The sequence below is a fragment of the Lampetra fluviatilis genome, chromosome 13 (assembly GCF_964198595.1).
Source record: "Lampetra fluviatilis chromosome 13, kcLamFluv1.1, whole genome shotgun sequence".
In the NCBI taxonomy this organism is placed as follows: Eukaryota; Metazoa; Chordata; class Hyperoartia; order Petromyzontiformes; family Petromyzontidae; genus Lampetra; species Lampetra fluviatilis.
The window spans coordinates 8,151,608-8,176,947 of NC_136287.1; the positions used below are offsets into that span (position 1 = coordinate 8,151,608).

Consider the following 25,340-nt stretch of genomic DNA (forward strand, 5'->3'; position numbering starts at 1 on the left):
GTCTGGGGTGAAAACCTTGCGGCAGTGATAAACACGGCACTCTCTGCCTTGAATGCTTTGTGTGTGCGGTGAATCTGATGGTGTCAGCGAAGTTTTCTGTTGGATGTGTGAGACAATAACTACTTTTAAACCTGACGCTGGCTTTTGATTTGGCGGAAATAGCTTTTGAGCATCGTGAAATGTCCACAGCGCAGACCTCTGCCGAGCCCAGTGAAAGCTTCAGTCTGGCTGCACGGATCAGGAGTATTACCAGTGCAATCTATTGGTGTTGCCCTATTCTCAAGATTGTATGATGCATTTTTTTTAAAATGACCTCAAAGTTTGGGGGTGCATTGTATGGTCTAGAACATCTTGTAATCTGGAGAATATGGTACATGCGTGTGAAATGTATGTATGCGTATGCATATATGTATGTTAAATTTCTTTCGCACCCTACGTAGCCAACCATGTTAATTGGAGGTGCGGGGGAAGGACAACAAACTAAACATAAAAAGCAGTTTGCAGAAATAATTTTTCTATCGAGATTTGAAAGTGGCTTACTAGGAAGAGGGATCCAGACCGCCCTTGTGAGGATGACCGGAGTTTGCGTGATGGTTTATGGTCCTTGACGAAATCAGCAAGGTGTTGTGTCATGAGAATTGTATCCTTGCCGTGATATTTTTAAAAAATAAAATGAATAAGCAAACTTTTTTTTACATCCGTCCATGTAAATATGAAATTATGTTTTAGTCAATTCGGAATTCAGTCTTCCAGACTACGGTGAACCAGCAGCATTTGGTTCAGCGAGTAAACTCTGGACTGGTTTCAACCTCCCGGTCTTATCTTGCTAATTGCTACTGTGTTGTAAGCTGTAATATATTTTGTTAACAATCAATAAACAGACCTTCATTCAACAGCGGATTTACAAAGGAGCTGTAAATTACCATAATGCTCTGCAACAGGGCATAATGCGTTTTTCATACAACATCCTTATTTGACATTATTTTTTTGGAACAGGTTTCTCTTGCGATGTTATATTCACGAGTCCTGCGTTTTTTTTTAGACCGGGGGTACTATTCATCAACATTAATTAATGCAACGATGATGCAAAAATCACGCAGAGATCTTTAGCGTCCAGCAGTCATGGGGATGAGACAGTTGGCGAGGCATTGGTAACTTTTATACCTAAAGGAGAAGAGTTTTTTTTTTAAATCAAAGCATTAGGGCGTGCATCATAAATTCGACATGCTAATCTGCAGCCCTACATGCGCATGACTGCACAGTCGAGTCACAGACTCAAATATGACGCTCAATATATATGGTAATTGATAAACGCAGGGAAATGTTAGCGCAGTGTTGAAAACGCTGCACAATAATCGAGTGACTTAAGTTCGATTCCCAGCCAAGGCAAACATCAGTGGCGAGTGGCATTTCCATCCAGCAAACGGCCTGGTAACAACATCCTCCACTGTCCAAACCCGTACTGCCCAGGATGGTGAAGTATGGTCCGCAATCCTCATAACTGCCATGGCATGTGGAGGCCTTCATTTGGCAGTGTATTCATGAAGGGCCTGTACATGACGATTGTCATCAATGTCTATACATGCATGCGTGGTTGTCAAGCTCACTAAAGTGCCAACACTGACGTCAAGTTTGATTTAATGCTCCATCTTTCAATGATAAAAAAGATATAATATAACAACCACATTCACGTTGTATATTATTCTACTGAAATGTAAAGTATTAAATAAGAGACCACGTGTACAGTACTTTAATATCCGTTCTGGGAAAAAAAAGAGATAATTCTATATATATTAAAATAACTATCCTCGTGCATTTCTTGAGAAATGACAGCTGGGAATTATATGTAGTCCCAGGATTAAGGTTGGATCAGGGGTCAAAACGGACGGATTCAAGCTGTTGGAGAGCATTACACCAGAGCTTGCTGTGTGTGGACTTGGTGTGTTATTGAGATCGCCTGCCCCAAATGAGTCCATTCACCCACAACCAGTTTCCCCTGCACCTGCTTTGTACATCCGCTCGCTGTTCTGCATTTGGCTTTTTTGAAAACCCCCGTCAGGATATGGCGTTCCGATAAAATCAAAATAATAAACCCAACATGACCGCCAGCATTATGAGTGGGAAAACAAAATGTATTCGTTTTTTATGATGGATTCGCTTTTGAATGTGCTCTGTTTTGTAAGCGAAAGATAACGCTTCTTTTGTGCGAGTGTATCCACTGCAGGTTTGACATTTGTGCAAAGGTAGTTAGTTTATCTCGTTTAACCAGGCGAGAACGCAGAAGATCGGGATAGCGTCATTTGACCCGGGTCACCGAAAAGACAAAGAGAGAATAAAACAAAATACAGCAAAGGAAATGAAACAAATCAGAGAAGAACAACCGTATTAAAAATGAGAAAGAAAAATACTGCGCATATATATCAATATCAAATGAAATAACATTGCCTAGAATATAAGTTGACTGTAAAATTATTTCCAAAGCATTCATAGTAATGCAATTCTGCAAAGCTACCTGGGCATATATGATGTGTTAGCTCATGACCAATCAATACTCTATTGCAATATAAAGCCCATGTAGTGCAATTGCGTTTCCTTTTTATTTCAAATGTTTCGTCTGATGTACCCGTTTCACTAAAGTAACCAGAACCAAACTGCTACTAAGATATTATGTTTAATATTTACTGTATTTGTGAAACAATCCTTTTCATAACTTAAAGGCTGTTCTAAATATCAGAGTAAATCAAAACAAAGCAGACTTCAAACACATAACCAGACAGCCGCCGTCTGTTTATCCACATACAAATGCAGGTGTTTACAGACACATCTGTTTTAGCAGACAACACTAAGGCGCACTTGTAAAGGGAAGAGCAAATAAGATAGAGATGTTTTTTTTCCACGCGGTGTGGTGTAAGTGGGTCTTCAGTGTGCATCGCGTAATGGTTCCAGCACGTCACAATCAGAATCTTAATCCAGAATCAGAATCCTGATTTATCCTGGAGGATTCCGATAAACGACGAAGCTCTTTTTTCACCGATGTCCAGTGCGTAATTGTGCGGCGCGTGATTGAGCGCTCTGCAAGCATAGAGCGCACGCACCTGCGGCGTGCAGGGGCGCAGCACGTAAGGCTGCTGTGTCACTGGGTAAGCGCGCCTCGTGTGTCGGAGCACGTAACTGTGCAGCACCCAAGTGTGCAGCACACACAACCGCAGCGCGTACTGTGTAAGTATACGCATGTCGCACCCTGCGTGCAGTACTTAGTGTGCAGCACACACAACCGCAGCACGTACTGTGTTAGACACACACGTGCAGCACTTAGTGTGCAGCACACATCAACTGCAGCGTGTACTGTGTTAGACACACACGTGCAGCACTTAGTGTGCAGCACACATCAACTGCAGCGTGTACTGTGTTAGACACACACGTGCAGCACTTAGTGTGCAGCACACATCAACTGCGGCGCGTACTGTGTTAGACACCCTGCGTGCAGCACTTAGTCTGCGCCACACATCAACCGCGGCGCGCACTGAGTAAGCACACCAGAGTAAGCGTGCGTCTCTTCTCCCCCGCTCGCTCACCCTGTAGTAGTCGGTGCTGTAGACGTCGCGGGACATGCCGAAGTCCCCGATCTTGACCACAAGCCCCGCGCCCACGAGGCAATTGCGCGTCGCGAGGTCTCGGTGCACGAAGTGCTGCGACGCCAGGTACGCCATGCCCGCTGCGATCTGGCTGCCCATGTTCAGCATCTGGGCCTGGCCGAGCAGCCGCGGCTCGGCCTGCGGGGCGTCCCCCATGAACACCGCGTCCGGGCCACGCAGCCTGGGATGGAAAAAATCAACCCGTAAAAACAAAGTTTTTCACTATAAATCCTTTATATGCGTGGCATCGGTTTTATTTTATTATTCATTTCTGTTTTTCTTGAGTAAGAGTTTCATTTTTATCACATTGGTATTTGAAATTAAATATGAAAAAAAATTTTCCCTAAAAAGTGGAAAATTTTGTAAAAAAATTTTCACGAAAATAAATTGTCACGCACAACGAGTCTGTGTGCAAAATGTCAGCTCGATTGGATCACGGGAAGTGGGTTAAAAAACGACCGAAAGATTTGCACGGTCGTAAGCGCGCAAGCAAGCAAGCAAGTGAACTTAATATAAAGGATTTAAAAACCCCAGGGTTAGGGGCATTCGCCGTTCAAATTGCCACGGTGGCGAGATGTTAACTACCTCGCCCGGTATACAAGAGGTCTTGGCTTTGATCCCGAGGCTGACGCATGCTGTATATTTGGAGTTTGCGTGTCTCTCTCTCTCCGCGTGGTTGCGTGGATTTTTCTGCAGGTACTCAGGGTTTTTCCCTCCACATTTAGAATCAACGTCATGCGTTTAGAGTATTTGGCTGCTATACATCTACACACGCCTTGGAGTATACATTAGGTGCAAATGCAATATGTACTGTGCTATTGCCTCAATTTAAACGAGCATCTTGCCAAGACTGTTTGTGTTGTTATCCCACCATTGCTATGTTTAGTAACTTGCGCAACTGTTTTTGGTGACAAGAAGGTAACAAAGGCATGGCGTGGTTTGGCTCCTGTAATAATACTCTTTTTTTGCCCATGTTGTATGGGGAGTGGCGGTATAGTGGTAAAGACACCGTGTTATGAACCTGGTGATGGGAATTGAATTCCCAGCCATGCAAAACATCGGCAGTGAATGGTATGAACACCAATTCTGGACGCCTTCACCAACCCACAATGACCAGTGTGGTGAAGTATGGTCAAACGATCCTCATGAGCGACATGCCACGTGGAAGCCTCCATCTATCAGTGGATTGACAAAGGGCTGTGAAAGCTGGCCCATGAAAACCTCACAAAGCTCAATTCCGGGAAGATTCTGCTTGGATCTGAATCCAATTTCCCGATTGAGAATGTTTCCCTTTTGTGTGCATTAATGGAATTATTAAATCCATCGTTCACCTACTATATATACAATCGGAGTCAAATACGCTTCTGAACATAAGACGAATGTGTTTTTTTAAATCTTGTAGCATGATTGTTCTGCTCTGACTTTTGTCTATTTCCCTGCCGGATTTCGTTTTTACTCATTTTTTTCTCTCATATTGGTGACCCAGGTCACTCTTGCAAACGAGACTCACGTCCTGGTCTCTTGAGTTGTCACCTGGCTAGAAAAAAGAGTTAACTGCTGTCCACTGAAACGAAAAGCCACGCAGGTTTAGGCCTTATACGGCCAAATGGAAGTTTCAAAAGCTGCCCGCATTGTCGGGGCGTTGGGGGGGGTGTTGTTGGAACGTGCATTTGGATCGTTCAGATGCTTTGGCTGCTATAAATGTCCACGTGATGATGAGTCACGACGCTGAGCTATGATTTGTCACCAGGTCGCTGCTGAAAAAGAGACTAATAGCTCAGTGGGCTTTACCTGCTAAAAAAAAAGATATATACTGCATAGCGATGTGCATACCTTTCCTATACTTCGCACACCTATCGTGTTTTCCCATCGTTGTAACTTTCTGACCCGCCCCCCCCCAGACTGGGCATCTGTGAAAAAAGAGCTTTATCGCTCATCGGATTCCTCCGGTAATCAATGAACATTCCGATTCTGTCGCGTCACGTTCGTCGAGAAGGTTCGCACCTGAGGAACTTGTTGAGGTCGCCGTTCTTCATGTACTCGAACACCATGATCAGGGGTTCCCCCTCCACGCAGACGCCGTAGAATCGCACGATGTGCTCGTGCTGCAGGTTCGTGAGAAGCTCCGCCTCGCGGTAAAAGTCCTTCCGGGCCCCCTCGCTCAGGTCTTTCAGAGTCTGCCCAGCGGCAAGAGTTTTGTTTTTCTTTAGTCGCGACAAAAACAACACATTGAACGACGGCGAAGACAACAACAGACCTCCGATTTCCCCGCATGCACGTACGTATGTTGAACTTCTTTCGCACCGCACGCAGCCGACCGCGCTAACCGGAGGCGCTAATCGGAGGTGCGCACCTTTTGACTGGCACAGTTGGATACGTACGGTACGAAAGAAGTTCAACGTGCATACATATTGAACGCGGCAATAAACAACAGCAAGCGAACAACATTATGAATGACAAAAACATCAACAGGAACAAACTACCACAGTGGACATAGCGTCAAAACGTCTTAGGATGCTTTATGAAAGTACAACAGTGAAGTACGTGAAGGGTAGAAGAAGAGTTGGGGAGTCGGGGCAGGAGAACCAACTCTAAATTATATTTCATGACTTTCATTGAACTGACCAAGATTCCAATGGAATTAGGATTTTTTATCACACAGTGAGATGTCGACAGATGCGTGTAGATCGTAAATACAGTTTTTTTTCGCCTTTAAATTATTTTCCAACATTTTCATCAATTGGGATTTAAGCTGTGGCACACTAACACAACACTAGCTTCGAAAAAGATAGAATTGCCAGTGTCTCTTTTCTATTTATACGGGACAGATTAGCAATCCAAGGGGGTTTTCGGGTTGTTCGGCGTCGGATGTTTCACTCCACGTTCTGGGGGGCCTTTTTCGCGAACTGAATATTTCATTCGTGCCGAACCACACGCAGTCTACAACCAGTAAACACATCGGCGATCTCATCCAGCACAACCACCGACACACCGCGCAATGGACTCGACGATTCCAAGTTTAAATCACTGCTCACTTCCAGGAACCGAATTGTTTGACGCCGTCCGAAATTGGAGGCTGAACGTTCCACACGTCGCAACGGCGGCAAGTCTCGTGATTCCGGGCACGTGTTTGTAATTACCCGCGAAGAACGATGCGTTTTAATGGGAAGACTGTCATTACATCTGCCATTGGGGTTTGACTTTATCCAAAGCCTGGCCATTGTTCAGTCCTGGCTGATGCAAGTGAGTATTGTTACTGCCAGCAAGCTCCTGGCTGCTGCTTTTAGCACTCGTTTCTTTGGTCGCCTGCCGTGGAAACAAGACGTTGTCTCGGCGCGCCTTGCAAATGCCAATTGTGGAATGCAACATTGTCGAATCTAACATCGTCGAATCTAAAAACCGGAATTTCTGATGCCTCCTATGGGATTTTCTTTAACTACAGTGTTAATATAGTCAGCGTTTTCATTGTATTTTAGTCATAGTCTAAATCTAGTTAATAACAAGCTGTGGATGTTTATTTGAGTCTTTGTCTGTGGATATCATTCAGTCGTTCTCTTAATCCAGTCAACATTTAGCCAAACACTCTTAGTAAAAAAATGTTGGTGTGAGGGGAATGTAATTTGCCCCCTCCAATATAATCAGGAGACAGCTGTCATTTCCATGCTCTTGTCACGATTGTGTAATCAAAGCACCCAAACTAATCTCGGTTTAAAGTAATAAAATGTCAAGGTAATGCATTGTGAGTTTTTATTTTAATATCATCTAGAATTTAAAGAATATTTTGGCGAAATAATTACATTAACAGGAACATAAATCAAAAAGTTATAGCAACCGTGTTCGCGTACTGTTCGATGTTGCAAATTATTACACGTCTTCCGGACGTCTTCCACCGTTTAAAGTAAATCCAATGTTTATTTGTTACACGGACAATCCCGTGTAGTCAGTTACCCAACTAGTTGTTTCGGTGGCAACGGCCCCGCAGCCACTAACAACAGAGTTATTGTTGAGGAGCCCAGCCAGCAGCCAGCCAGGAAACTCGAGGCATAGAATATATAATTTTTTTTTATCATAGTGTGAGAGATATATCTATCCTATTACCAGTGTTGGTCTTTCTTAGGGCAGTGCAGCATCCAATAACGTTACTAATGTATCTTCATTCCTACCACTGTAGTAACTTCTCGTCGTGCTCAGCCACGCTTAGTTCTTAGGTGGCGGTCGCAGTCCTTATCACGACCCCGCAACTTCCCTTCGCTTGCAGTCGTCGTTGGCTAAAAGAAAATAACAAAAAAGGCTAGATTTGAAGCTTTCGTGACTGCAAGGATTCATATTCTTAGTCACAAACCGTACCTCTCCATAACAAAGGCACAGCCTCTTAAGCCTCACCTTACCATATTAATAATAAAAAATGTGCCGTACTTGGCCCTTCCCCCTCTTTACTTGATACAGCTGTCGTGGCTGTGACGGTTCCACCTGAAGGCGGAAGCTTGTGTTGCCTCCGAAACGTCGTGATTTTTATTTTATTTTACTTTTATTAATTTTAATGTTTTACCTACGTGACTTTACCGAAAAAACCTAAGAATATAAAAAATGGCCTTCACTGAAGATTATTTTCGTCACTATTTCTGTTCGCAAGATTAACACTGCCGCGATGCGATTGTGCACGGAGTGCGTTGAGACGATTGAGCGATTCTCTGTGAACACGTGGCTTGTGGTCTGTTGGTGGTCTGCGATGTTGTGGAAAAGTAGTCATTGGCGCTGTTCCATGTAAAATACTTTTGTTCCAATGTTTTCGCTCGTACATGTTAATTTTACTATTGTAGTGGGCCTGCTAATGTGTGCATCCGCTCATCGGGTTTCAGTTTCATACATGGACCCTTGTATATATGTACCATCCTTATCAAAGCTACACATGATATTGTTAATCCACGAATACGCTTTTAGATAATAAACTATATATGTGATTGTCAGGAAATGTAGTTCTTAGCAAACATATTGTAATTGGCTGCATATATCGCGCATTTGTGTTAATCCACGGGTCGATGGAGTCCTCCCCCGCGCCGTACGACTTTACCACGCTGGTCAATACGGTGAAGGAGCAGTAGAATCACAGCACAACAACATTGCACCACCCTTCTACTTGCCCGAAATGTAGCCCAGCCTCGAAACTACCTATGGCAACCTGGCACGCACGCTGGTTGTCCATCCAAGCATTATCCAAGCTCAAACCTGCTTAGCTTCGGAGATATGACCGAGATTGGGCGCATGCCCTGTGATTTGGTCAACCTTGTTGGTCATATTTCAGAAATGACGTTTGTTAAAAGCACAAGGTGCTCGTGTTTTATAGTACAGTGCTGTAAAGGAGACTTGATTAGAACGAGGTTGGAGCGACGCTGCCGGGTATGACTGCTGCTGTGGTTATAACTCTTCCCTGCCCTGGGATCGTAGCACGGGGTACTCCGTGCCACTACTGTTTGTTCGCTGTTCGCGAGCAGCTGCAGACGGGAGGAGCCGACGGTGTCTCTACTCTGCCTATTAGGGGGGGGGGGGTGCAGGCTTGGCTGGAGCAGTGAAAGCATCTCGCTGGTTGATGGACGCGTTGCGATGTTGTGGGCCGTGGTTACGGGATTGCACCTGTGGCAGCGCTGCAAACGGGCAACACAAGTTCCAAAATCCTTTGACACGATCTTTCGATTCACCATCGTTACTCAAATAAACAGAGCCAAAACGTGCGTGTGTTTTCACTCCAATCGGAAAAGGAGACGTAATCCAAAAATAAGAGACCGCCATTACGTAAATGAAACATTCTACTAAATATGCCGAATGTTGTTCAGAATTCTCGCCAGCGTCCGAACGGGGCACGCGGTAGATCTTTCTTACTGCCCCGGGTTCGAGAGCGTGCGTACATCATGCTGGCTATTTTACATTCAGTCCTCTTTATTGTTTTCATTAAAAGGGTTCATGTGGTGGCTTTCAGATGCCTCAAATGGTCTTTTAAGTAGGGGTAATCAGATTTGTATTGGCTTTTTTTGTATCAATGCCACAGTAAGTGTATTGGGTATATCATATCGCTATAATTAAAATGTTTGTTTTGTCAGACTTCTGTTGACAGATGTTGTTTGTCTGCGGTGCTCTATTTTTTTGACAAAGTTCACAGAGTGAATTGCATTGTTATAGTTTGATTCCCAGACACGGATAACATTCGTACTATCCAGCGCAGTGAAGTATGGTCAAACAATCCCCACGAACAAAACAGCACGGGTAGGCCTTTATTCAGCAGTGTATTGACAAAAGGCTGTAAAATGTTACATTTGTCATCATAATCAAGCCAAGCTTATTTGCTTAACCAGAGTAAACTGGGTAAGGTATGGCAAAGTGGTATGCCGATTTGTCCCATCTTTAGTATTTCCCACTAATCGTGTTTATTTGAAATGTCAGTGGAAATGATCACCTGGCAATGTGACCGGGAATTAAACTGTTGCGGAAAAATGTCAAATGCCTTCAGTTGGAGCAAATATTTTCGTTAACGGGAACAGTCACATGCAGTGTCTCAACCAAATAAACCCATCATTTCTAAAAATACACACAGTATGTCCAAGAACATGCTGTTTGTTTAACAGTGACTTTGTTGTGTTGTCATCAGTTTTGTTAGGGGGATAACGTTCAGGATGACGAAGCGGCCGGTCGGTTAAATATTGGATCGCAAGAATGCTAACGCTTATCATGCCTTGCTTTTGTTTGCGAAGCAGTGCTCTGAAGTCTGACATATATCCAAAATGGATGTTGACTTGCTAGTCACATCGTCTGGAATAACAACAAAGGAGAGGGTGGTGGGAAAGATACTCCCACAGAAAACCAAATAAATAAATGGATTCCATTTAGTTTAGAAAAAAATAAGATCAGACGGAGAAAATGCAAATGTGAAAAAATGTATCATGTGTCTCTCCAACATTAATATGCAGGCCTGTGAGTACACATCCATGTTTATCTGTTGTATGTGTATTATTGTATCCTGTGTTTTTATTTGTGCTCCGCAAAAAGTGGTAAAATGTATTACCCACCATGACATTCTAAATATTTAGAACAGCACACTTATCCATTTGAGCACATGGTGTCGATGTATTTACATTAATTCTCAGCTCGTATGATCATATGAACCCTCTGTTAGAATAATACACCACTTCTCAGGGATCCAAGAGCAGAGGTCAGAGGTTGTGCATGGAATTGGACCTGTTCATAAAAGTTTTTCTTGATGGATCATGTGCTGGGCTCCTGCGCCAAGTGTGCTTCGTCTCAGAGTATTCGAGATACCTTTAGAGAATTGTGCCAATGATGAGTACTTAGTGTATTGCATCCGAATAGGAAGTTCTGAGTGTGTGTTTGTCCTCGTATGTAGTTTATGACGAATTGTCACATTGTTTGGATTCCTCAAGCAATGAAAACCCCAGAGCAACATGAGAATAAATTATGATTTAGAATTGTTTTATGATTATACTTGTTCACCCAGTTATCCAGGAAAGCCTCACTAAGTCTCAATACTATTTTTCAGGAGGGCCCTGCAAAAATTTCAGGAGGACCCTCCTGCTATGTGCCATCACAATTGAGTAATTTATCGGTAATTCTTCAGCATTGGGATGTTTAGCCAATACCAATTACATTGTATGTTTCAGCTTATGGGAGGAAACTGGAAAATCTGGAGGAAAATCGCGCAGAACCGGGGGAAAACGTACAAAACTCCACGCAGAAAGGCGCTTGAGTTGTCCATCAAACCCAAGCCCTTCTTGCTGTGAGGCACAAATGTTACCACTGCGCCACCCTACCGATGAACGATCGATTAGTCAGTAGTAACAAGTTGTGTGTGAAGCAGACTCCCTCCATTCAAAGTGTTCGTGCCAAGCGCCATTCTGGGCACGCATGTCGGCACGTGTGCTTGCGTTAACCGCGGTGACGGTAGCCCATTGTAGCGAAGGCAGGAGGAGCGCGCGGTGCCTCCACGCGGCTCGTTGTGGTGGGAGAAAACTGGCAACGTAGCACCCCTCCGGCGGTGGGCTCACCTTTGCGGCGACGAGCATCGGCTCCTGGCCGACGTCCAGGCTGGAGCACTCGGCCAAGTACACCTTGCCGAAGGCACCCTCCCCCAGCTCGCACATCAACGCGATGTCCTGCCGCTTGATGTGCGGCACAACTGTGGCGGGCAGGGAGGAGAATGGAGGCGAATGAACAGACATACGTAGACAATAGTGAACACAAGCTCATACGGTCGTGTGTGTGTGCGTGTGTATATATATTGTATGTGAAAATAAGGACGATTAATAGCTCTGCAATATTCATGACATGCGATTCTGCTCTGGACTAATTGTCACCCTGCCAAGTTTATTGAAATGCTAAATGCAGCTTCGCTTGAACATCGATAATTGGCACCACAACACACGGAGCTTGGCTTGCAAGGCGTGCATCCACAGTAGTTACAATGGCCGTAGTCAACGTGTGCACAAGATGGACTGCTTTTTGCATGACGTATTGCCTTTTGTGGTAAACCAGGCTAAACCATTAGCTCTCGTTAAGTAACCTCACAATAGTGCTGTAATTCCCACCAGCGTAAAAAAAGAATCGAGTGGAGGTCGAGTTACGTCGTAAAGTTTGCGTGCTGTCTGTGCGTTGCTTGTGGGTTGACAGGTTGTGTGGGGAATACAAAAAAAAGAATGGCTTGATCTCACGGACCTCACGAGTGGGATTGCTGTGGCCACGGTGTAATTGTGCGAGTTAAGGGAAAGGCCCCCCTGTAGGTCTCACCCAGGCTGAACCCATGCAGCTTCAGCAGTCTGGCCCCAATGCCCTTTCCCCCAAGCCCAAAGCCCCCAAAGCCTCAACCCTTAATCAATGGCTGTGGGCCCGTTAAACCACATCCCTGGGCTCTCCAGTCTGTACCTGCCACAGTTGCTCAAGGTTGTGGGGCATATACGCGTTATGTGTCACCACTTGATTCTCAGCAAAAAGGAGCTGCGGCATGAATTGCAGTTTTGGGGAAAAAGCGCACTTTAAAAAAAAAGTTGGATTTGTAAATCCAAATCTGGACGATCGCCTCCCCATACTATGTTGTCCTGGAAGATTGACCATACTTCAACAAACTGATCAGTAGTAAAAATATTGATTTGCGTTAGATTGCGTAAGCATGAACGTGTCGTTAAACCCGCCACCAATTAGCCAGGTTTGTCACGTAAACAAAACGACACATTTATATTCACGCGATCTAACCCAACACCCCTCCCCCCACCCCCTTTTATTATTTACATATATTGGGCACGAAAGCTTACGACGCGTTGAACGGACGGCTCGATTGCAGGTTGCTGGCGTTGGTGGCCAGTGGCTAGGACCACTCGCCGCTGATGTTCATTGCAACCAGGAAATGAAAGTCGTCGTGTCGTTTGCTTTTAGAGTGCATCCAAAAAAAGACGCCGTGGACTTTCTTGTTAATATGTTTGATTGTTAATAATCCTGTAAATTGTGAGTCAGTGTGGACTTTCACATCTCAAACTCATTTTGACCTTCCGGCATACGTGTGCAGTGTATTAAAAAAGCAATTGTAGCGCCTCCGTCTGAAGCCTAATTAAAAATAAAAGCTTTTGCCTTGCAAAAAAATACTCAAAACTCAACAGTCATTAGTCTCAACGCTGGCTCATAATGTGTTAATTAGAGATGCGGAGCTTGTTACCACAGAGACCGCAAGCACGGTGCCATGCAGTCTGACGCGTGCGCTATTGTGAGGTTGGTGGAAAGTGCCAGGCTGTCGGAGATGTTTAATCACGACTGTATCAGCTTCCAGCGCGAGAGAGGCGCGCGTGCGCCGATATAAAATAAATGACGTCTCAAACCTGTTGGTTTCTTTTGCCTTGCGATATAACCCGGGTTGACAATAAAGCCATCGCCTTCATTGTTGTGAACGCAAAAAGCACACTCGAGGGTTTGCTGACCAGTTATTTTGAATCACCGTTGTTGATTGATAGTTGTTATTACTGAAAACCTATTTTTTTTGGGATAGATTTTCTCGATAAAGCGTTCAATATCCACTTAAAAAGAGTTCACTTTAAAAGCACCGCCACCTTTTAAGCACTCACGTTCAACCAAACTCCAAAAACTTACAACCACTTTTTAAAAAAATGCGATGTCCTACTTGATCCATGCCACAATCACACCGACATGTAGATATTGTTTGGATTAATTTCACATTCTGTTGCACATTCCTAAGGATCATTAAGTAAACCCGTGGGTTATTAATAACGATTCCTCTCCACCCGCATCCATTATCACAAGAAATATCAGAATCTTTATCAGAATCCTCGACTGCAGGAGGAATCCGATGAGCTATGAAGCTTTTTTTTTTCACAGATGCCCAGTATGGGCGCGTCAGCAAGTTACACAAATGGAGAAAAGGGCAAGCAAGTCACTAAATGTAAAAAAAAAAGATTAAATTATATAAGTCCGATTTATCAAGCTTGGGGAAGGCAGCAAAACAACAGAACAGTCCCTGGCCACACCAAGATAACACGAAACATTTATGCACGTGGAATACGAGATACCTCTTGAACGTTCAGCAAAGTCGATGCAATCGTGCGTGTTCGGGCGCGCTTGTGCCTGCGCGTCCCTGTGAAGCTGGGCGTGCGTCGGCTTTTTCACTTGTGCAACGTGAACGTCACTTAAATGTAATTTGTAAAAATACATTCACTCCGCAGCAGAAAATCTTGATGCAAAAGGGTCCCATGGCGTGTGACAATTAAAAAAAAAATTATTTATGAATTAAAAAAAAACTTGAGAGCCCTTGGGTCTGCTCCCTCTGCCCTCTGATTGACTTGGCAGTCTGCTAAACACATCATATGCATTTGTAAATTAAAATTATGGCACTAAGTTTGAGCGTTGCCTGTGTATCTGCCCGATGCAAAGCCCTTGACGCAATTCTGTTTTTTACGTTACGTTAATTTCTATCAGGAATTTCGGCATGAATCTCTTCTTCGGGTGCACGTCACCTCCTTATTACTCTTCTCACGCTACTACCGCGGTTACCGTTCCCGTGAACTTCACTCAGCGGTCGCACTGTTTAGCCACCACAGTTGCGGCTCAGCACCGCACTCACTCTTCGCACAGCAGCCCACAACACACACCTTTCCGCTTCTTCCCATGCATTGCACGAATTCGCCCTCCCATAATCTCCTATCACCGAGTTTGTACAACATTACTAAAATTCAGCAAACGTATCAATTATACTCTTTGGTTCTTTCGGTAAAGTCACGTAGGTAGAAAAATAATAGATCACGACGTTTCGATCGCAACACAAGCAATCGTCATCAGGTGATCTATTATTTTTCTACCTACGTGACTTTACCGAAAGAACCAAAGCGTATGGATTCATGCAGTCACGAAAGCTTCAAATCAAGATTGAAACGTATCAACTGTTTCACCTAAAGACGGCTGCTTGCGTTGTGGCCGAAACGTCGTGAGAATTATTTTATTATGTTTTATTATTATTTTATTATTTTCCTTCTACGTGACTTTACCGAAAGGACCAAGAAGATGAACTGTTTCAATCTTACACCTTCGACGGCTCCCGCTTGTTGCGCGCGTGCACGCGTTCGACAAACAACTCACACATGTGCGCGTCCTTGCCGGGGCCCAGCGAGTCGCTGAAGTACTGCGGGTTCTCGATGACGGGGATGCGCGTCATGCCGATGAGCACCGTGTCAGAGCCGCCGTCTCCGGACGACACGGAGCCGCCGCTGCCGTGAGCCACGTGGTGCAGGGGACTCGCGGAGTCCTCCTCGCCCACCACCATGCTGGAGCCTGGGCGGGCGAGCCGGGGTTTGGGACGGCGGGGAAGGGGACAAACGCGCACCCGGGGGGAACAGGGTTGGAGGGGTAGGACCGGGGAAGCGAGGGGTGATGGAAGGGGAGCGGTTTGGGGCAGGGGCAAGCCACTGGGTGTGTCGCCAGGTGGATGTGAAGGTGCAACCGTGGCGGCAGAAGATGCGGGAGCCTTTATCGGTCATCTCCTCCCAGGGTGACGTGATTCCACTTTACAGGCGGGTTTCACGCGCAGTTGCTGCATCGGCAGTTGATTATAGTCAAAATGTGCCTTCATGACGTGATTGGGAACAGTTTAGAGATGGTAGGGAATGCAGTGATTCAGTTCTGATAGGCTAGGCATGGACTAAAACATGAGAATGCTCTCGAAGCACAGCATTAATGTATTCCTTAAATCACTGGACATCTGTGAAAGCATTGGACATCTGTGAAAAAGAGCTTCATAGCTCATCGAATTTCTCCAGGATAATTAAAGATTCTGTTTCTGGTACTTCTAGAGGACTTTGCATTCATGCTAATTTCAAAGCCGCAATTAGATGAAAGGGAGGCAACGTCAATTGCTAATGACCGAGGCCATGGCTATTCAGCACTAATGTTGGCCTCCTGTTACTCTTACTCTCTCTATGGTTATTAGTACTTATTATCATTAGCCATGGCTAGGTGGTCCAGAGGTTTAACCTGATCAAATACAAATTCCCTTGGCAAAACCTCTGAGCATCATACTATATTAGAATAAAGTTTTATGGCTGGCTTCCTGCCTGGATTCCTGGCTGCGTTGCGTGCATGCTGACATCACACTCTCCCCCCCCACACACCCTCCCTCACAGCCGTAGCACTCGCGCAAATGCGACAGAGATAGAGGAGAGAGGTGAGGGATGGAGATGCATAATGGAGTTGAGGGAGTGAAATACAGGAGGAAGAAAGAGAGGGAGAGCATAGGGGTAAGGAGAGTGAAAGGCCACGAAAGGAGAGGAAAGATAGAGGGAGACGTTGAAGAGGGGACAGAGCAATCGATAAACAAATATATAAACAAATAGATAAACAAATAGATAAACAAATGTAAACAGACAAAGCCAGAAAGTTAGATAAATTGGGATTTACAGTACAGAGAAGGTAAGAAAGAGGTGGAGAGAGATAGGGCTTTATATAATATTCAAAGTTTTGCTGGCTGGCTCGGAGGGACGGTCACGTCCAAAGGACATGGAGGTTGCTCGTCTAGCAAAATATTTCACCCTCTGCTTGCTGGGCAATGTTAAATACTATACGTACTGAATCAATCGGGGGATATTTAATCCCAACATTATGAACATACTTTTCTCCCTAGAGGAACAGGACCTAATAACTCAACGCAACGGGGGAATTTATATGAGAGATATAAAATCCCACCAAGTTTAATTTACCCACCACCTAAAAAGTTAATAAATTAGTTGTATTTGTGACATGGCTTGTTGTTGTTGTTCTGGTGTTGCTTTGTGCCGGATGACAGAAACAATTGTCTCTTTGTGCCGGCATCGTCTCCTTGCGATCGAAGAGAACATCTCATCAGGAGTTTGGCATTAGCGCTAAGCTCTTGGGGGACGATGCTGTCCGTGCAGCAAGGGGACGGATTCCTCCCAGGAAGGCCGTGGGAACCGTTGACGAGCGGGGGGGGAAGGGGGGGCCCCCGTGGCTCAAGTGGATTGGCGGGCTGTGGCGGCGAGGGTTAGTGGGAGGTGATGTCTACGGGTGACGGGGGTCAACCCCTGTTTCCCGTCACCGTCCCATTCAGCAACAGAATGGTGTTGGCAGTTGCACAAGGATGTGTGTGTGTGGGAGGGCTCACCAAACGACGGAGCACAGAGTCTCCTTGTCTTTGTCGGAACTACGGAAGCTTTCAAAGAAGAGCTGCGCCCCAAATACTAATCAACATTTCCACAAGGCTGCGACAAAACCTCGCTTTTATACCGTGTTAAGAAATTGACCTTTGGATCCCTAATTCTGTTTTCTTCCAAAATACTTGTTTTTATTATTATTATTTGTTTTAGCAATTTCATTCAACAGCGTGTTAGAGCCTCTGAATTCTAATGCAAGTTCTGGGGGGAAATGTTTTATTCTGTCCGTTTTCACCGCGAGTCTCGTTTAATGATATACAGCGATGTGAAAGAGGAGGGCACTTCAATAGGTACAGACACTTAATAGTGTTGTAACCTGTCAGTGTGATTTCAGTAAAAATTGCATCGTGAATGGGGCTTGACCCTCGTGCTGAACTGCAATATTATTCTTTGAAATGTCCAGGATATGTGATAGAAGATGATGACGACACCCAAACGCAACTTGCACGAGGTGTTATTTTTCGCATCTCCTGACGGTGGAAGTGCGAGTCAAAGCGATCACGGAATGAAGCTGCAATCTGGTGACACCTAGGCAACGTTTAGAAATGGGTGTTTTTGTTGCTGTTGCATGTGAGAATGTTTGTGAAGATGACAGAGTGGGGAGCGGTGGCGGAGTGGGCTGTGAACCTGACGACTCTCGAGCCGATTCCCGCTCAAGACCAATAACAGTGGCGAATATTTGAACCAGTACCTGGGCATCCTCTAGGTCGACTCGGCCTCAAACGAGTATATCGTGCGGTGTGTAATCACCAGCACTGGGGAGACAAAGGCCGCCGGGCATGGTGTTGGCCACCCACCCCCTCGTGTGCCGCGCCGGCCTTCGTAGGTGTTCGCTCAACAGTCTCTTAAAGGGTATACGAGGGATCTTTGTCTTTGAGGATGACAAAAGTGGCAGGCAAAGCTGATGCTTTAATCATCGCATTCGGGTAGAGTCATTTGTATTCTTGGCCCGCGCTCAGCGACGTTGGGAAACGTTTGAGAATTATTTTGAAAAGGGCAGCGACCGTGTGGATCGGCTGGGCAGCTGGGTTTGAAGCTCTCCTGTTTGGGAGAGCAAGGTGGCACGGCCCTTAACATCTGACACGAGCAGAGGCTGCCGAAAGCCGTTTCACTCTGGCGGCTCCAGGAGGATTTATTCATGCGTTACGTTCGACGGCCAACGCGTCTTTCACCCACGCGGGCACTGCATTCCCGTGACACAAAGCCATCGCTTCAATGTAACGCAGATAATTTGCTACAAATCCGCAGCTGGGAAGGGTTTTATAAATAAACAATGAAGGCAAAAAAGGGAAAAGGGATGGCTTCAATTAAGCGGTCCCGCTGACCTCCGAATGAAGTTACAATGAAAAGCTTTTGGTGCAAAAGTACTGAGCTGGAAACGTGATGCAGTTTCTTCCCTCGGACAATATTATGTTAGTGGCCATGGAATAGTTGTTCGCTGCGTCAGTGCTTTCATAGTGCATATCAATAAATATGTAAAACAATGTTGTTGCGATGTACAGGGTTGCTGATCAAGGCAAATTATCGAAGGCTGCCTGGCAATTTATATTTGTTCCCTGCCAAAACAGTCACGATTTGCTGTCAGCCTGGCTAAATGTAATGGAGTCATTTTCCTTTGTGCAGCTCCGATATTATATAAGCGTGTTCGTTGCTAATGCATTGTTGTGTTGTTCATTAATGCAATGTTTTCTGGATTGTAGTATTTTTATTTTATTTTATAATAGGTATGTTGCCAAATGGTACCCATGTAATGGACGATCATTTTTCTGGGATTTCTCTGCACAAGAACAACGCAATCAGTGTTCGACTGCCAGCATTGGTTGCAATGCAAAACGTGAAAACGTTTGTACTGTTATTAGTGCGCACACCACAACTGGCTTTTCTGTTACGCTTTCGAAGTGATTGTTGAATGGCTTCATTTCACCTATGCATACCAATATGCACGGGTAGTACACATTGAAGCCTGGGGAGGGAAAGTATCCAGTTTCTTCCACGCATAATGAAGCCATATTTATGGTAACTCAACATTTTGAATGGATTCGTTATTTTGATTGTGTTCAACTAATAATTAATTATGATGACCTTTTACAAGGACATCAATGCCTTTAAATGTGCCATGATTATACACTCGATCCTGTTTACAGATTGTACAGATTTTTACTGCATAATTTTACCAGCACGTTCCTCCAAATCAGCAAAGGTCATTGGTGCTGCAACCACATTGAAAACGTGGGGACCGACTAAGTGTCTAGGTGGATTTTCTTACCGTCTCGTAGTTTGCAATTCGCAAAAGCCAGGAACGTTGAACTTAGTTCATAGCAATTTTTGTTTAAATACATTAGGATACTCTATAGCCCTTTGCCAATTCACTGCGGGACGAGGGTCTCTCCGTCCTATGTGGGTTATTTGACCATACTTCACCGTGTTGGTCAGTGCTGGTTGGTAAAGGGGGTGTGCTCATGAGCGTTTCAGATATCACTCGACACCGACATAAGCCATGACCACGAATGGCACTCAGGTGCCCAGGATTAAAGTGCTATTGCACTAACCACTGTGCCAAGGCAATGTAATATTGAGCAGGAAAACAATATCTACCAATATGACGTTCATAGCAGTCTACCATAAATCTCCGCACGATAACAGCGTGTCATGTCAGTGACTAACTAAATCTTACACAAGCTGAATGTTAATATAAATATCATGATTCACTTTGCATTTGTGTTCTTTGCACAGTCATCTTGCCATACCATTAGCTACAGTTAAACCTTTGCGCGCAGTGTCAAGCATGTATCGTCTCATCCTACTGTAACCATTAACCATTCCTGGTGCATATTTAAGTCATTACCGCGTATTGATTGACACCCTCCTCCGATTTGAGCGTAAATATTTTTTCCGCAGATTGTCACTCTCATTAACTCCTGTTTATGTTCGAGGGAAATTAACCTCTTGGCCCACAATCACGAAGCGATTGCAGAGAAACGATCTCCACGGCCACTCCACCCTCCCCCTCCCCCTTCCGATGCTGCCCCTCCGTTTAACCTTGATGGGGCTGCCGAGTGGCTGTCGTTGCTGACTCTCAGAAATTCAAGCCCCCGGCAGTGGTTGAGCCTCTGCCTTACGGCCGACATGTCCGATAATTCTTGTTTGCATCATCCACTCTCATCGCTCTCCGCCCCCGGAATTTTGCCGTGCGGGCATATTTTCTGTGTCACTTTTACAAAGAGGCCGGGCACTCGGCTGCCGACAATGTCAAAAGGACTCCAATGTCGCCACTGCCTTTTTGCATATCCCATCCGTATCGATCGTGGTGGCGGAGGTGAATACTTTTTTCAAAGTGGATGGAATGGAATGGGTAAAGTCTGGACGGCACCGATGTCTGACATCAGTGCGGCATCGTAGCGCAAGTCCGGAACGATTTTTTTTATGAGAATTAATTCTGTGCACTGATCTGTGCCGTTAATATTTTTTCACAATTTATTTTCAAGTACCCAATTTTATATGTTCACACTAAATTGATGTATATCTGTAAATTTTGGGGAATAGACCCAGCAATTAACTGTTTATTTTGGACAGTGAATGGCTGTGCAATATTGCATTTTCTGCTAGTTGCAGAGGTTCGTGGATCGAGATCAGCGGCTGCCCTAGTTAATACTGCGGGTGTATTAACCAAACATTTGAGACATCTGCTTCAGAGTAGATGTTAGAGATTGCGTGACATTAAAAAAAAGTAGTCGCCCATCTGTGCCAACGTCATGATCCACATAATAAAAAAATATCATTATTACATTGGGTAACACCATATAGCAACATTGCCTCTTATTGGCATAACTTACTCATCTCTCAAACATAGTGCCGTTGTGATAGCCTGTGTGCAATAAGAATGGTGCAAATGATCCTTATGGTGGTACCCTGGGGTACCAAATAATACAAAATGTCCGAGGTAATTAAATATTTTATTTCTGGGACACTTTTTTCCAGGGGTGTACTTAACTCCGCGACTGGGGTACCAATCAATCCGAAATCAGTGCCACTCCGCGATGTCGAAACGCAGCGATGAAACCCTGAACGCTCGCGGTACGCACCATAGTGGTGCATCGTGTACAGCTCGTCGAGATGAGTCGATTGCCAAATCGCCGACCATCAACAGACTAAAAATTACTGCATCACGGACATTATGCGAGAGCCGGGGTACTATGGTACCCCGGGGTACCGCCATAAGGTTCAAATACCAAATGTACAATGTTTCTTTTATATTTTTTTGTTCGGAAAAATTGTTTTAGAATTTTAAATCTGGCAATGTGGATAGCTGTCTTTCCACTTTTAAATTAATCGCTTGAAATGTAAAATTAATATGCAGCTTTATTGAACACAAACAAAATATTGTACATATTTCGGTGTTACAAAGACCATAAACAATAATGCACTATTTTTCAATTCCACAGTTATGGGCTGAAGAAGCCGCTCGTGTTTTAAAATGGCAGAATAAAATAGACACAATTTGGCAATCATTCAGAGACTGAGAGTGTTAAGAATATACATAGCTAATGCTCCATCAAGGTTAATAATGATTTTTCCATCGATTTTCACCTCCTACCTTCCATTTGCTCCCCGTACCTTCAGAAGGCACTGCGATCAGAGATGCCCAATGAAGTGCAAATATCAGCTGTTGTTTTAAGGAAAGTGCCCCAGCTAATGCCAAAACTCACATTTCCCCTAAATATCAGAAAACTAGCCTCGAAAAAATACCACTTCTTATTACACGTGTATTATTACATCTGATTGGAAGTGCAGTTAGTAGAACCTGTTCTTGATTTACTAGAAGTGTTTGAATGGGTACTGATTGAGTCTCTGTACTTTGTGCCCCAATTAATTAATTTGAAATTACCAAGTTTTGCATCCGTCGTTGTAAATCTGTAACTTTTTTATCGTGGTAAACCTACATAAACGTGACCTTATTAAGCAAATACACGACTGATTTATGAGCATAGTTTTCGCGAACATACCAAACTGGAATATAATTCCAGTGATAACCTTGGAAATCCAATGCGTGTGCTTACTTTGAGATTTGCATGCGTGCACGCATTAATCCAGGCTCGAGAATCCGAGTTAAATTGTGAAATTAATGCATTCATGATGCTGCACATTTAATAATATCACATTTTATTATGCTAATACTATCAGAATAACAAATGTAAAAAACACATTTTGCCTACTTTTATGAAAGGGCTCATTATTTTCTTTTCATTACAGATGGGTTTTTTTCTTATACTAGAAGAAACCACATTACATGCCTCAGTTGTTCGCCTTTGGAAGTGAATGATACAAAAATCACTGCTGATATGTGTGGCATTCTGCAGTCCTAATTAAGACTCCATCAGCTGATATGTCAAGCAAGTCCCATTGTCTCATTTTTCAGCGTCATTTTAATTTCTTGGCATTTTTGCCATTTCACGCCGAAAGCTGCTGCAACAGCCAGGGATACAATGTGGGCGCGTGCAGTGCACTACAAAAGAAGGCACAGAAATGCCATCACAATCTCACTGTGCAGTCCATCGTGGTTCGTGCAATGAGTGAACATGCTGAGGTGGGGGGGGGGAACGGTGTGAAGATTAGATTTATTGCCTTCAGAATTCGTGTGATTTGTGAAAATTCCTTAAAATTGCCTTCCAAAGTGTGGAGCCCTGGTGAGACAATAGTGCTGCTTGTTTTTACCCAGCCGACTGCTCTGAGTTTATGCTTGCCTCTAATGCCACATTGGTCAGATTGAGTGATCCGGAAGGATTTGTTTAGATAGTGTAAATTCTTTTTTTTCCATCATAAAAGCTCATCGTCCGAATTTGTTGGGCAATTATAAGTTTCGTGCTTCACTTATTAACCTCCAGCCGATACATCGCACCCATGAATTAAGTATACGGCAGATTCACGTTAAACTGGTTGAAATGCTTCAAGGCATTTGGGCTGGCTTGTCCGTGCCTGTCCTGAGCGTCTCACGAGCCTCTGAGCGTTATTCATCGTTTTGTTTACGACAACTGTGACTAATGTGCGCCTACAAAGAGACGGGGGGGGCTGGCTGGGGGGGGGGGGTACACGCACCCTACAGTTGAAGCTCGCCCGTTATGAATCCTCAGGGGCTTGTAGAGGGTGTTGCCTTCATTAGCAAGAGAGATGTTTTGTGAAGATGCACCAATAACGTTGCACTCCCAGCCGTGGCTGTGAATCATTTCCCCTGTTGGCTGTTTCACCGTAACGCGCCGTTGAGTTTGGTCTCTTTAGGTAATGAAAATCTAACGCGCACGGGAACCGGCAGGTCCTTTTTGTGCATTTAATTACAGCTTCAGGCTTCATTAATTTACTTGTAGAATGAAACACTGGTGAAGAATGGCTCAGGGTAATTCGTTTTTTTTTTAAATAAATGTATCAAAATGGAAAATAATAAAACTACAGCACAAAATTTTAGTTGTCATGCAAATAATGTACATTTTAAGACTTTTTTTTTTATAGCACATTTGATTTGCATGGTTGATTTTGTTTAAATTTACTCTGTAGGTAAACTAGGTAAATGCATGCTGGTGTCAATTTAGTTGCATCGCTTTTTCAAACATCTTTCAAATTTGCCTTGTGGTCGAGGGTTCATTTTCTTTAAGTTATTTTAATTAGTTGGCCATTTAATGTTTATATTGCTGCAGCGTTAGCAAACACGAACAAAAAGCAAAGCAATTTAAATATTGACTTAAAGCTTTCGTAACTGCAGGAATTCATATTCTTTGGGTCTTTCGGTAAAGTCACATAAATAGGTTCAAAGAAACAATGAATGTTTGTTATTTGTTTGTTATTGTCTTTGAACATATCTACGTGACTTTACCGAAATACCCAAAGAATACAAAGCAATTTGTTGTATTTTCTTTCACATCTTAGGTCAACCTTGCCCACCATAAATCAAAGCTTCAATTATTGCTCCGAGTTTAATTCTGTTAAGTGAATAGCCAAAGACATATGGCTACCTGCGACACAGATAAGTTGAAAGCATTTTGGCCACGCAAATCCAATTTTGTACAGGGCCAATTTAGCTCTCCTGGCTCCTGAGCTGAAATCCGCTCGCCTCGCATCCCTCCCTCACCGAAGCCCTCCGCTCTGCATTTAAAATCCCTGGGCTAACGCCGCTGCCTGCCGCGGGCAAAAGTGGAGATGCCGGCACCAATGTAATGCCTGAATCATTTAAATCCTCCGGTTGATTGGCACCGTTGGAAGCCAATGATAGGATGTCTCCCAGTTGGGAAGGGGGAATATTTGAGGGGAAATGTTTAACGGCAGTTCTAGTAGCCTCAATGAGAAACAGACGCCACAAGTAACTAAACATATTTAACTCTATTTGGGTAATTATTATGCTTCCAAGAAGCTTGTGTTTCATTAGCTGTATAAATATCTTGGGGATTATTGATCAAATTTGCAGTAAAAACGACTTGGAATTACTGTATGTGCCTCCAACTCAGAACATCAAGTGATACTTTATTAATAATCAGCTCATGTGGTAGTGGTAAATGCAGTGTAGTGAGATCATTAAATGTTCCACAGGTTTAGTCTTTATCTCAGGATAAACAATACAATACAACTTTTATTTATATAGCGTTTAAATGCAACTGCATCTCAAGATGCTGTACCAAAAAACACTTATCTGTAACAGTATAGTTTGGAATGTTCGGGACAAACTATATTTTAAAATTTATACAAACCATTTCCCCCAAAATTGTAAAGTTATTTGTTACAGAACGCTTGTTGAAATTCTGTAAGATGATGGCTGTTGTTTAGAATTAATATGTTAATATTGGATATTTCCAACTGCCTCACAGCTCAGATCGTTTTCATAAATTATTCTATTGGCAGTGATGGATACAAAAATTAAATTGCATGTCAATCACACTGTATAACCTGACGCGCCTAATTGACAGTTATTTGGTCTCATATGAGTTTATGCATTTGCATTGGT

The 25,340-nt window shown here is 43.9% G+C and overlaps 1 protein-coding gene across 1 annotated transcript in view; it reads right to left on the reverse strand.

Annotated features, from left to right (window-relative positions):
• Positions 1-25,340, reverse strand: part of NTRK2 (neurotrophic receptor tyrosine kinase 2) — a gene marked incomplete at its 5' end in the record, with an annotated part of 71,572 nt that overhangs the window by 21,035 nt on the left and 25,197 nt on the right. Inside the window, 4 exons of the mRNA XM_078862437.1 lie at positions 3,576-3,816; positions 5,640-5,812; positions 11,687-11,817; positions 15,273-15,464. Coding sequence (XP_078718563.1) covers positions 3,576-3,816; positions 5,640-5,812; positions 11,687-11,817; positions 15,273-15,464 — 737 coding nt within the window. The remainder of the gene's footprint in view (positions 1-3,575; positions 3,817-5,639; positions 5,813-11,686; positions 11,818-15,272; positions 15,465-25,340) is intronic.